Raw genomic sequence first — 12,369 nt, 5'->3', positions numbered from 1 at the left:
TTAAATGACTGAGGGGAAAGTGTTGCCTTTGTAATGACATCTGCAAATTGTTAGACTTTCTAGTCTTCTCGGATAAGGACGGTAAACCGTACGTCCCGTCTCACAACACTTGTTCCTAATAATAATCTGTGGGAAGTTAAAGAACCCTTGGCACTGTTCGTAAAGAGTAGGGCGTGGATTTCGGTGTCATGGTCTATCTGATTAAAGCCGTCATTGGTCTGGGTGGGTAGGGTGAGAGGCGGCTACATTGACCCTGAAAAGCCCCAAGGGGGGATTGGTCAATCAAATTAAAAAAAACAATCAAATATACCAAAACAGTAACGTTTAATGAAACTTGAGTTGTTCACATGCTTATACCTTTCAAATTATGCAACACGTCTGTTGAACGTTAACATTTCCCATTCCAACAAATCAAATCATACTATGCTTAAAAGTAAGCTGAAGTTTCCGACCGCACAGGACGGGTAACAAACATCCCTGTAACAATTGGAAAATTCACCTTGCTAGTAGGAAAGATTATACTAAGGTGGCTAAATATTTTTCAAACAATCTGTCTACAACAAATTAACAGAACACCTAGAAAATCTTTGTAGACCAAACGAACAACGGAAAACCTATCACGCTTTGTTTGCAACACTGAACAAACCAACACAAATAAGTGTCAAAGGCAGATATATCGCGCAACAACAACGATATTTTATTATTTGTCAATAAATCCTTAATCCCCTGGCTCCGCAGATAGCAGTGCTAATCGAGGCGGGCCATGATAATCCGGCAGTAAAAGAAGAGGAAATTACACAGGCGCTTTTCATTTAGCCATACATACATTATTTTCAAGCTGAAGTTTCCAACGCTACAGGACGGATACCAAAACATCTCGGTAACAATCGAAAAACTTCATCTTGCTAATAGGAGAAAATGTAAGAGCGGCGAAAAGTTTTCCAAACAAACTTCCTACAAAAAGGTTTAGGCCAAAACAGAATACTCGGAAAACTTTCCCTCGCCCGAAAAGACACAATAAAGCTATTTACTTTGCCTTGCTGAACTTTATATTAGCTGAGTAGCACTTTATATCAGCTTGAACGGATATTAAATGTCGCTATCATCCCAAATCGAAAATCTGAACCTTCCCGACGGAAATTTGTCCCTTCGCGCAAACTTGTCGAAGCGTTGAAAGCTGTGGAGCTTGCGTTTGACTTGTCGATAACTGGTGCAGGTTTGTAAAACGCTATAAAAGTCTGGATGGTAAACACCTTGCGAATAAAATTTGGCTATTTTCATAAAGCCGTTTCTGTAGAGTTCATATACAAATATTGGCCCACTTTCTGAGAACTTCACTTCGCGGACTGGTAACAACTGAACTAGAAACGCGTGTAGTATGTCAGTTCTTATAAGTAAAAAACCGCATAACCGTACGAGAGATACGAGGTCACTTTCAGAAAAAGATAGGGGGCCACATACATTCCACTGCAAAATATTGAAAAGTAAATCTAAAGAATCTTTATCGAAGTTGTTCGGTAGACAAAGTTGATTTTGGCCGTGCGGTTTTAAGCAAACGCTACATATGCGAAATGTAGTGCTATTGCGAAGAAACGCGGAGAAAAAATCACTAGCGAAGGACAAGTAATTCGTTGAAATTGAACGAGAATAGCTTTCGGAACTCAAGGAAATTACTGTTCTGTCATTGCTGACGATGAACGCGAAGAACAGTTGTGGGATGAGGTCAATTTCTTTAAGTACTTGTGACAGCATTTGGTCTTCGCCGCAATATGTCATCTCAGCCATGAACTTGTTTGGTATAGATTACCTGCCACATTCAAAAAAGGTACTTTACACTTCGCTCACAAGAAACTATTCAACTTATTCAGTCATTGTAAAACATTTACTGCTTATGAACTTGGCGATGTATGTCAATTTTCGGTGTTCTTAGCTCGTAGATTCCGTTAGAGTGCAAGTATACGAGGTCGATAGGATAAATCAATGCATTTACAGCTTCTTTAAAACTCTTACCGGCATTGAGTTTAAATTTTGCTGGTTCAGTCTCCGAATACTCAGCTAGATAGGCTGTTTTGTGGTCTTCCGATAACCTTAAAACTTTGCCAATGAACACTTCAGGACATTTTTCAGTAGAATTCGACGCTACTAAAGCAACAAAATCGCCAGGTATGGGAAGATATTCTATGTTTCCTTCCTCGTCTTCATCGCTCAAGATAAGTACACCGTCTTCGTCAAGGCTTCGAGAAACCGTCGAGCTTAACATATCTAGCGCCTTACTTTTCTTCTGAGCCAAGGGACGTTCGTCGTAAAATCGCTTTTGCGTCCTTACGGAATGCTTCATTAAAGTTGCAAACGATTCTCTCAGCGCAGGATCGTTACTTCCGGGCAAAGTCAAAAAATGATTTACGACTGCTTTTCTTAAATCGACCGTGGTTAACTTCATTGAAAAATATTTTTCGAAAAGCGAAGACACGTAATTTGTATACGAAGCATGAGTGAAGGGGTCGCCTCTTGAATTGACGAACAAAAAATCATGTTCTTTACCCCCCAAAAGCAAGTTTCTCATTTTAGTGGAGTAAATCTTCAAATAATTAGTGAGAAAAGTCAATGGTGTTAGATCTGTTCTGTTCGGTCCATAAGTGAGTCTTGTTTTGTAAGCATCCTCATACAAGATGGTGGTTCCGTCTTGATTAAAGCAAAGAAAATTTTGATTCTTACACTCATCGCTGTTTTGGCCGCCATAAATGCGCAAAGATATGTATTCTTTAACTCGCCCGGGGTTAGCTGAACAGTAAAGCAGTAGGAGACATAAGTTCATGCAACTTCTTGCCTGGTCCAACCCAGTTTTCTCGCTTACTTCCCATTTTAATTCACGGCAAAGTTCTAAAAGTTCGCTATAAACCACTTTTTCCAGTGCAGGCTTTTTTGCCAAATCGTCTACTTTATCTCGCCGTGCTAGGCGTTCTAGCTGTCTCTGTATGGCCCTCACTTTGTCTACTGAATCAGTCCAATCTTTGATCTGACTAGATACTGATGGCACTTTCAACACGTTAAGGAAGGCGGAAATATAACGACTGCAAGTTATTGCCTTTACAGAACGCGAATCCATCATGTAATTTGAGAATTGTTGTATTATCTGCGCATCGGCACAGTAAGAAAATTTTGGATCGACTTTTTTCACGTTTTTTAAATACCACATGAATCGAGAAAGTCTTTCAATCATTTTGTCAATAGTCACATTTTGCAACGCACTGCCTTCACGGTCACAATTGAGTTCGCAAGAATAAAACCTTCGTATTTCTTTGATGTCTGAAAGGAGCTCGGGTGACATTTCCTCGCTACTTAGGGAAGCAACTTTTTTGCTTTCATTGCAAGAGGAGTCAGAGGCTTCTTGTGTTACTACATCATCACTGACGGGTTCTACGGAAGAACCAATCAGTTTACTACCCACATTCACAAGGTGTCTGCCATCGCTTTCAAGATCGTCATTTTTGGAGGAAGGCCCTGGTTGGTCGTCTAAACAGTTATTTTGCGTATGATCAAATTCACTTTGAAAATTCCAAGGTATTTGAGATTTTATCGGAGAAAAACCTGTTGAAACGTCGCCCGTTACAGTAGGAACTTGGGGTTCAAAGGTTTGCAAAAAATGCGATAGAAATCTATAGCTACTTTGAAGACGTAATAAATTGTGTTCACTTATTAATCTAAAAGGGCCATTTTGAGGTGGAAGGTGACTGGAGAAAAAACGGTTCTCGTCTTCTGTACAGACTAAAGTCTGTATTTGCAGAAAATTCAGTGTATTACATAAATGATCTTCCGCTACACTAAAAAACAGTTTGCTTTTGACCTCGGAAAAACAGTAAAACAATTCTTTTCCTCGTCTTATTGCATTGAGATTGCCAAACTGAACAGCCATTTCGCCAATCAAAGTTCCACCCAAAATAGCAAGCTAAACTATAACATGCAAAAAAAAATTATATTGACTCCTGTCCACGTAGCCGGCAATCTGTTTCGTTGACAATCTGAGAAAGGCCTCCTTACCAGTCTTTATATACTTGAAAATTATTACATGAACCAATCAATCTTGCTGCAAAAGAGAAAAAAGAAAGAAAGCAACTTAAGAATACACGCAGACTAACACACCCAAAGAAGGATCCTTCCTTAGATTCCTTTAAAAAAGAAATGAATTCGGCCGGACGGGTCCTCTCCCTAACCCTAACCCTAACCCTAACCCTAACCCTAACCCTAACCCTAACCCTAACCCTAACCCTAACCCTAAACCTTACACTAAATTCTATACATAAATCCTTGAACCTTGACCGCAAATCCTAGTAATTTAATTTGCTTAATAGGCTGAACCCCGCTAGCGGGGTTGCCCAATAACTGAACCCCTTCCCGGCTTGGTGTTCAACCCTAAATTTTTAACTTAAGGTTTATGAAAAATCAACCCCAGACATTTAGTTTGCTTAAAAGACTGAACCCTAGAGCGCGGTTCAGCGAGGCACACCCCCTGACTTTATGCGTTTCAATATGGAAAATTTTTATGATTTGACTCACCAAAATTCCTTTCAGTGGAGAGGCGCTGTCAAGTTGTTCATTATCAAATTCAAACGGAAACCAGGTCTGTCAAAAGTACTCTATTTAAAAAAAAACACACAAACAATTAGTGGTGAACCCCGCTTGCGGGGTTGCCCAATAGCTGAACCCCTTCCCGGCTTGGTATTCAACCCTAAATTTTGAACTTAAGGTTTATGAAAAATCAACCCCGGACATTTAGTTTGCTTAAAAGACTGAACCCTCGAGCGCGGTTCAGCGAGGTACAGCCCCCTGACTTTATGCGTTTCAATATGGAAAATTTTTAAGATTTGACTCACCAAAATTCCTTTCAGTGGAGAGGCGCTGTCAAGTTGTTCATATCAAACGGAAACCAGGTCTGTCGAAAGTTCTCTATTGGAAAGGTTTTAAAAAAACACAAACAATTAGTGCATTTGTGCTGGCATGGGTACTTTTCACATGTTAAATCAATTATAGGCCGTAACTCTAAAATTTAGTTTGCCCAATAGGGGTTTATCTACCCTACCCGGTTTAGTATTCAACCCTTAATTTTAATTCGAAGATTTGACTCACCAAAATGCCTTTAGTGGAGAGAGACTGTCCATATCAAATTGAAGCGAAAACCCAGGCCTGTCCAAAATACTCTATCGGAAAGGTGAAATTAAAACCAATTAGTGCATTTATGCTGGGTAAATTGCCATGTCAAACGGTTAAACAAAGACAGATTCAGAGATTTGACTTACCAATTCGTTGTGTCAACAATTCCGCGTTCCAAAAACGAGCTTAGGCACGGTGAAAAAAGTCAGGGTCTATAGCGTAAGGAAAACAAAAAAACCCGACAATTAGTTCATTTGCACTGGCCACTTCGATTAAAGGGAAGTTCATCTCCTTTTCCTTAGAACCTAACAGATAACTGGGCACAGATTCGTGTTTGCTTTAAACGTCAAGGGGCGATGTTACTTTGAATGGCCGAAAAACAAAATTGCAGGGACTGAATTGTGTGATAATGGCTCGGTCTTGTTAAAAGGTTCCTACTTCTACACAGAAACCAATGTTAGTGCATGAATTGCATGTATGTATAAGAGCTCTTGAGATAAACGAGCACTTGTTTTAGATTCCGAGGCCAAGAAGGGGCGTACACGGTCAAGGTTGAAATGAAACTTCTCGGAGCTCTATTAAAGAGCAAGTGAGTGAAAAGGTACCTTTGGCGATCTCACCTGCGCCTACAGTCGGGATAAGTTAAAAGCGAGTTAAGAATATACCGAGAAGTTATACATGTTACGGTTTACGGGTCGAGAAAAAATTCACTTACCATGCTTCCAGTAGCAAAGTGCCCGCGCAATGTGAACTTTGCTCATGTAATCACGAGCTAAGACGTAATGTTCAGTAGAAAACAAACGGTTCTGATTGGACAACGCAAAGAACAGGACTTTGCTTCCCGCTGTTAACATAACACAGAGGTACGTGCAGAAAACAACCTGCTTAGGACATTAAATACACTGAGTTTCTGCAGAAACAAGAAAACAGCAATAGAGGTTATTCATACCTAATGGAACTTGCGCATCTCCATGATTTTAACTTGTGGGCGACTGAAAATTGCCAGGAAGGTTTTGCTGTTTTCATGCAACAAGACCTCACACAGCGTGTCCGTGTGCCTGGTTCCAGTTACCGGTTGGTGCTAATCTAATTATTCCGAAAATGAACTGTACCCTTTTTTATCCCGGCTCATACAAACAACAGACCTCAGGTCCATAGAGCGATGTCATTTTATTAAGAGACAAAAGCTTATCAAAGTTCTAAAACACAGTCAAACCTGAACAATGTTTTTGCACCCACATTGCAAAGCACCTTGAACTTGACCGAAGTTTATTGTCATTTCTATTGTTAAAAAAAAACCGTTTTAATAGATCGGCCATTTCACTTTACCGACAAAAAAGCTGTCACATCCCTGCAGACGATCAACAAACAGGAAATATCTCAGTTGTCTCCCTGATTAACGAAAAGTAGTCAAATTTATACTTTCCGAAATAACTCTTCACGCACCTTTTTTTTTTGTTTTGTTTTGTTTTGTATTTTCGCATAGAGTTTACTGTTTTAAATGTACTTAATACAAAATATATTTTTTTGACAGCCCAGGAGCGTAGCTTTCATATACGCAGATACAGCTGACATCTGGTAAAATATATTGTCACCCCCCCCCCCCCCAAAAAAAAAAAAAAAACCCAAACCACGTTCAGTACATAAACTGCAAGGGAAAACACAGGAAATCACATTTCTCGGTAGCGAAAGCACCGGTTTAATATATGCACGCCCATATCTTTAACAGTTGATATTTAAGAGCTTAAAAGTTGGGTACAAGCCTCGGTAGCCTAGCGCGGCCTTTAAGCCATCTGGAAACTACTGCAATCCCTCCTCAAAATTCCCCCCCCCCAATTTTTCGCAGCATGGCAGGGGTTCGTTTGCACGCCAAACGAGCCCCTATCAATGCACGCGTCTGGTGCCCAGGCCAGGCCGAGTCATGGAGCTTGCTCTTTAATTATTTAAAGGACACCACAGTCACACTAAAGCGAGTTTTAATTTATGAGGATTTCTCCAAAAATCCCCATAAATCTCGCTTTCGTGCAGCTTGGAAGAGCATCACGGCGTTTGTGCACAAGCCTCGTGCTTTCGGAAGCCATGTTTTCATATTGTATCGCTAAAGCAAGATAGACTACATAAAAAGGTATGAAATCTATTTCTTTCGCATTGTTTGTTTGTTTGTTTATTTCTTTGTCAAGAGAATATCGCACACTCGAGAGAAGTTTAGATTGAATTCGTTCTTAAATTATATTTTGGTAAAGTCAAAGTTTTGCACGGAATCGCTCCTGTTATTTGCAAATCGTTTTCCTCAATCTCATCCATCGGTTACTTAGTATGACAATTATTAGAAGGTGCTGTCGTTATAGTGATGGCCTGATGACTTAACAATTTACTTACTAGCTTATTTCAAATGAATGTTTTTGCTCAGGCTCTTTAAAATCTTCAATTTGTATTGATCAAAACTGTTAGTAGTCTCACACTTAAAGTTTGCCTGAGTGCCCAGGACCATATGAGGTGTCAGTGCAATCAGATTTGATTTTTAGCTTTGCTTGTCACTGTCTGCAGCCTCAGATAAGGCTCTGACAAGGATTTAAGTCAAGCCGTGAACTCCGAGGACTGACTGGGGTGCATTTGATGTCGCTCGACTCGGCGCACGAGGGGTACGTGCCTTCTGGGTGAGACGTACTGCTTCCATGATCAACTGGACTGGAAGGTGAATTGAGTTCAGTAGTCAGTTTAAATAGTTTGAAAGTTCTTAATGAACTGCATTCATGAGTGAGTGCAAGATTAATTTATTTAGTGATTTATTTAGTGATGGCCTGATGGCTTATCAATTTACTTACTAGCTTATTTCAAATAAATGTTCTTCCTCAGGCTCTTTAAAATCTTCAATTTGTATTGCTCCAAAGTCTCAGTGTCACACTTATAAAAAGTCATTAATGAGAATCAGATTTGATGTTTTGCTTTGCTTGTGACTGTCTGCAGCCTGACAGATGTCAGCCTCTGACAAGGATTTATTTCTGTCAAGCCGTCAACTCAGCACTGACTGACTGGGGTGCATTCATGCCGCGAGAAGCAGGCCACCAGGGCTACGTGCCTTCTGGGTGAGATGGACCCACTGCTTGCATGATCAACTGGACTGGAAGGTTAGTTGAGTTCAGTAGTCAGTTTAAATAGTTTGAAAGTTCTTAATGAACTGCATTCATGAGTGTTAGGGTTGATTATTATTATAATTATTAATAAGTTCTAAATTAATTGTTCCCACCAATGGAACCTCATGGCCATTTGAAGTCTCGAATACATATATGTCCACTGATAAATTGAATCAAAGAACCAATTCTCCTCTCTTAATTGCCCCCACACTGTGGTTAGGGAGTGTTGGTTGTTTAAAAGATCAGAAAAAAAATCCACCTTGGCTGATAAAAATCTTAATTCTCATGACCTGGGGGGTTGAATAGTCTTTGAAATTACAAGGAGAAATTGGATGTTCAACACTCTTAGGCCCTAATGAGGCTGAATCGTGACTGATTGCAGTAAACTCACTGCAGATTCAGGCATTTTGACAACCAGAGGGTTAAATTTAATCCCAGCTGGCAAGTTGAATGTTTTAAGCTAGGCTGGGAGTTTGATTGAAACCGATCTAAAGCAAATCAAAAAATTCTGCACTGGGGATATATTTTAGAGTTGTTCAGCTTAAGTGTATCATGCAGCTGACAACAGAAGATTGATCTATTTTGAGAAAAGCAGACATTGATTGCAGTCTTGAACTGGGTCGAAATGTTCGACCCAGTCTCATATTGCCATCACGTCGTCGTCACCATCATTAATTTGGGTGTGTTTTCTTTTCTTTTTTTTTTTAAAATTTATTTTTCTGTTATTTGCAAAGCCATCTTCAATTTGTATTGCTCCAAAGTCTCAGTGTCACACTTATAAAAAGTCATTAATGAGAATCAGATTTGATGTTTTGCTTTGCTTGTGACTGTCTGCAGCCTGACAGATGTCAGCCTCTGACAAGGATTTATTTCTGTCAAGCCGTCAACTCAGCACTGACTGACTGGGGTGCATTCATGCCGCGAGAAGCAGGCCACCAGGGCTACGTGCCTTCTGGGTGAGATGGACCCACTGCTTGCATGATCAACTGGACTGGAAGGTTAGTTGAGTTCAGTAGTCAGTTTAAATAGTTTGAAAGTTCTTAATGAACTGCATTCATGAGTGTTAGGGTTGATTATTATTATAATTATTAATAAGTTCTAAATTAATTGTTCCCACCAATGGAACCTCATGGCCATTTGAAGTCTCGAATACATATATGTCCACTGATAAATTGAATCAAAGAACCAATTCTCCTCTCTTAATTGCCCCCACACTGTGGTTAGGGAGTGTTGGTTGTTTAAAAGATCAGAAAAAAAATCCACCTTGGCTGATAAAAATCTTAATTCTCATGACCTGGGGGGTTGAATAGTCTTTGAAATTACAAGGAGAAATTGGATGTTCAACACTCTTAGGCCCTAATGAGGCTGAATCGTGACTGATTGCAGTAAACTCACTGCAGATTCAGGCATTTTGACAACCAGAGGGTTAAATTTAATCCCAGCTGGCAAGTTGAATGTTTTAAGCTAGGCTGGGAGTTTGATTGAAACCGATCTAAAGCAAATCAAAAAATTCTGCACTGGGGATATATTTTAGAGTTGTTCAGCTTAAGTGTATCATGCAGCTGACAACAGAAGATTGATCTATTTTGAGAAAAGCAGACATTGATTGCAGTCTTGAACTGGGTCGAAATGTTCGACCCAGTCTCATATTGCCATCACGTCGTCGTCACCATCATTAATTTGGGTGTGTTTTCTTTTCTTTTTTTTTTTAAAATTTATTTTTCTGTTATTTGCAAAGCCATCTTCAATTTGTATTGCTCCAAAGTCTCAGTGTCACACTTATAAAAAGTCATTAATGAGAATCAGATTTGATGTTTTGCTTTGCTTGTGACTGTCTGCAGCCTGACAGATGTCAGCCTCTGACAAGGATTTATTTCTGTCAAGCCGTCAACTCAGCACTGACTGACTGGGGTGCATTCATGCCGCGAGAAGCAGGCCACCAGGGCTACGTGCCTTCTGGGTGAGATGGACCCACTGCTTGCATGATCAACTGGACTGGAAGGTTAGTTGAGTTCAGTAGTCAGTTTAAATAGTTTGAAAGTTCTTAATGAACTGCATTCATGAGTGTTAGGGTTGATTATTATTATAATTATTAATAAGTTCTAAATTAATTGTTCCCACCAATGGAACCTCATGGCCATTTGAAGTCTCGAATACATATATGTCCACTGATAAATTGAATCAAAGAACCAATTCTCCTCTCTTAATTGCCCCCACACTGTGGTTAGGGAGTGTTGGTTGTTTAAAAGATCAGAAAAAAAATCCACCTTGGCTGATAAAAATCTTAATTCTCATGACCTGGGGGGTTGAATAGTCTTTGAAATTACAAGGAGAAATTGGATGTTCAACACTCTTAGGCCCTAATGAGGCTGAATCGTGACTGATTGCAGTAAACTCACTGCAGATTCAGGCATTTTGACAACCAGAGGGTTAAATTTAATCCCAGCTGGCAAGTTGAATGTTTTAAGCTAGGCTGGGAGTTTGATTGAAACCGATCTAAAGCAAATCAAAAAATTCTGCACTGGGGATATATTTTAGAGTTGTTCAGCTTAAGTGTATCATGCAGCTGACAACAGAAGATTGATCTATTTTGAGAAAAGCAGACATTGATTGCAGTCTTGAACTGGGTCGAAATGTTCGACCCAGTCTCATATTGCCATCACGTCGTCGTCACCATCATTAATTTGGGTGTGTTTTCTTTTCTTTTTTTTTTTAAAATTTATTTTTCTGTTATTTGCAAAGCCATCTTCAATTTGTATTGCTCCAAAGTCTCAGTGTCACACTTATAAAAAGTCATTAATGAGAATCAGATTTGATGTTTTGCTTTGCTTGTGACTGTCTGCAGCCTGACAGATGTCAGCCTCTGACAAGGATTTATTTCTGTCAAGCCGTCAACTCAGCACTGACTGACTGGGGTGCATTCATGCCGCGAGAAGCAGGCCACCAGGGCTACGTGCCTTCTGGGTGAGATGGACCCACTGCTTGCATGATCAACTGGACTGGAAGGTTAGTTGAGTTCAGTAGTCAGTTTAAATAGTTTGAAAGTTCTTAATGAACTGCATTCATGAGTGTTAGGGTTGATTATTATTATAATTATTAATAAGTTCTAAATTAATTGTTCCCACCAATGGAACCTCATGGCCATTTGAAGTCTCGAATACATATATGTCCACTGATAAATTGAATCAAAGAACCAATTCTCCTCTCTTAATTGCCCCCACACTGTGGTTAGGGAGTGTTGGTTGTTTAAAAGATCAGAAAAAAAATCCACCTTGGCTGATAAAAATCTTAATTCTCATGACCTGGGGGGTTGAATAGTCTTTGAAATTACAAGGAGAAATTGGATGTTCAACACTCTTAGGCCCTAATGAGGCTGAATCGTGACTGATTGCAGTAAACTCACTGCAGATTCAGGCATTTTGACAACCAGAGGGTTAAATTTAATCCCAGCTGGCAAGTTGAATGTTTTAAGCTAGGCTGGGAGTTTGATTGAAACCGATCTAAAGCAAATCAAAAAATTCTGCACTGGGGATATATTTTAGAGTTGTTCAGCTTAAGTGTATCATGCAGCTGACAACAGAAGATTGATCTATTTTGAGAAAAGCAGACATTGATTGCAGTCTTGAACTGGGTCGAAATGTTCGACCCAGTCTCATATTGCCATCACGTCGTCGTCACCATCATTAATTTGGGTGTGTTTTCTTTTCTTTTTTTTTTTAAAATTTATTTTTCTGTTATTTGCAAAGCCATCTTCAATTTGTATTGCTCCAAAGTCTCAGTGTCACACTTATAAAAAGTCATTAATGAGAATCAGATTTGATGTTTTGCTTTGCTTGTGACTGTCTGCAGCCTGACAGATGTCAGCCTCTGACAAGGATTTATTTCTGTCAAGCCGTCAACTCAGCACTGACTGACTGGGGTGCATTCATGCCGCGAGAAGCAGGCCACCAGGGCTACGTGCCTTCTGGGTGAGATGGACCCACTGCTTGCATGATCAACTGGACTGGAAGGTTAGTTGAGTTCAGTAGTCAGTTTAAATAGTTTGAAAGTTCTTAATGAACTGCATTCATGAGTGTTAGGGTTGATT

At 39.7% G+C, this 12,369-nt stretch overlaps 1 protein-coding gene and 1 long non-coding RNA gene across 2 annotated transcripts; both read right to left on the bottom strand.

Moving 5' to 3' along the window:
- Window positions 1–315: 315 nt before the first annotated feature.
- LOC146448731 (uncharacterized) lies at window positions 316–4,156 on the bottom strand. Its single transcript, XM_085102385.1, has one exon. It carries the CDS (start codon window positions 3,911–3,913, stop codon window positions 1,883–1,885), a length of 2,031 nt encoding a protein of 676 aa, XP_084958511.1. The 5' UTR covers window positions 3,914–4,156; the 3' UTR covers window positions 316–1,882.
- A 121-nt stretch (window positions 4,157–4,277) lies between these two features.
- Window positions 4,278–5,555, bottom strand: LOC146448730 (uncharacterized). Its single transcript, XR_014860918.1, has 3 exons — window positions 5,125–5,555; window positions 4,872–4,944; window positions 4,278–4,634 (listed from the first exon to the last, which is right to left on the bottom strand). It is a non-coding gene; the product is annotated as an uncharacterized LOC146448730 (long non-coding RNA).
- Window positions 5,556–12,369: the final 6,814 nt, after the last annotated feature.

This window comes from Pavona decussata, unplaced genomic scaffold (genome assembly GCF_977016875.1).
Source record: "Pavona decussata unplaced genomic scaffold, jaPavDecu1.1 SCAFFOLD_765, whole genome shotgun sequence".
Taxonomy (NCBI): domain Eukaryota; kingdom Metazoa; phylum Cnidaria; class Anthozoa; order Scleractinia; family Agariciidae; genus Pavona; species Pavona decussata.
The sequence above is the reverse complement of the archived record's forward strand: the minus strand, read 5'-3'. Positions and strand labels throughout refer to the sequence as shown.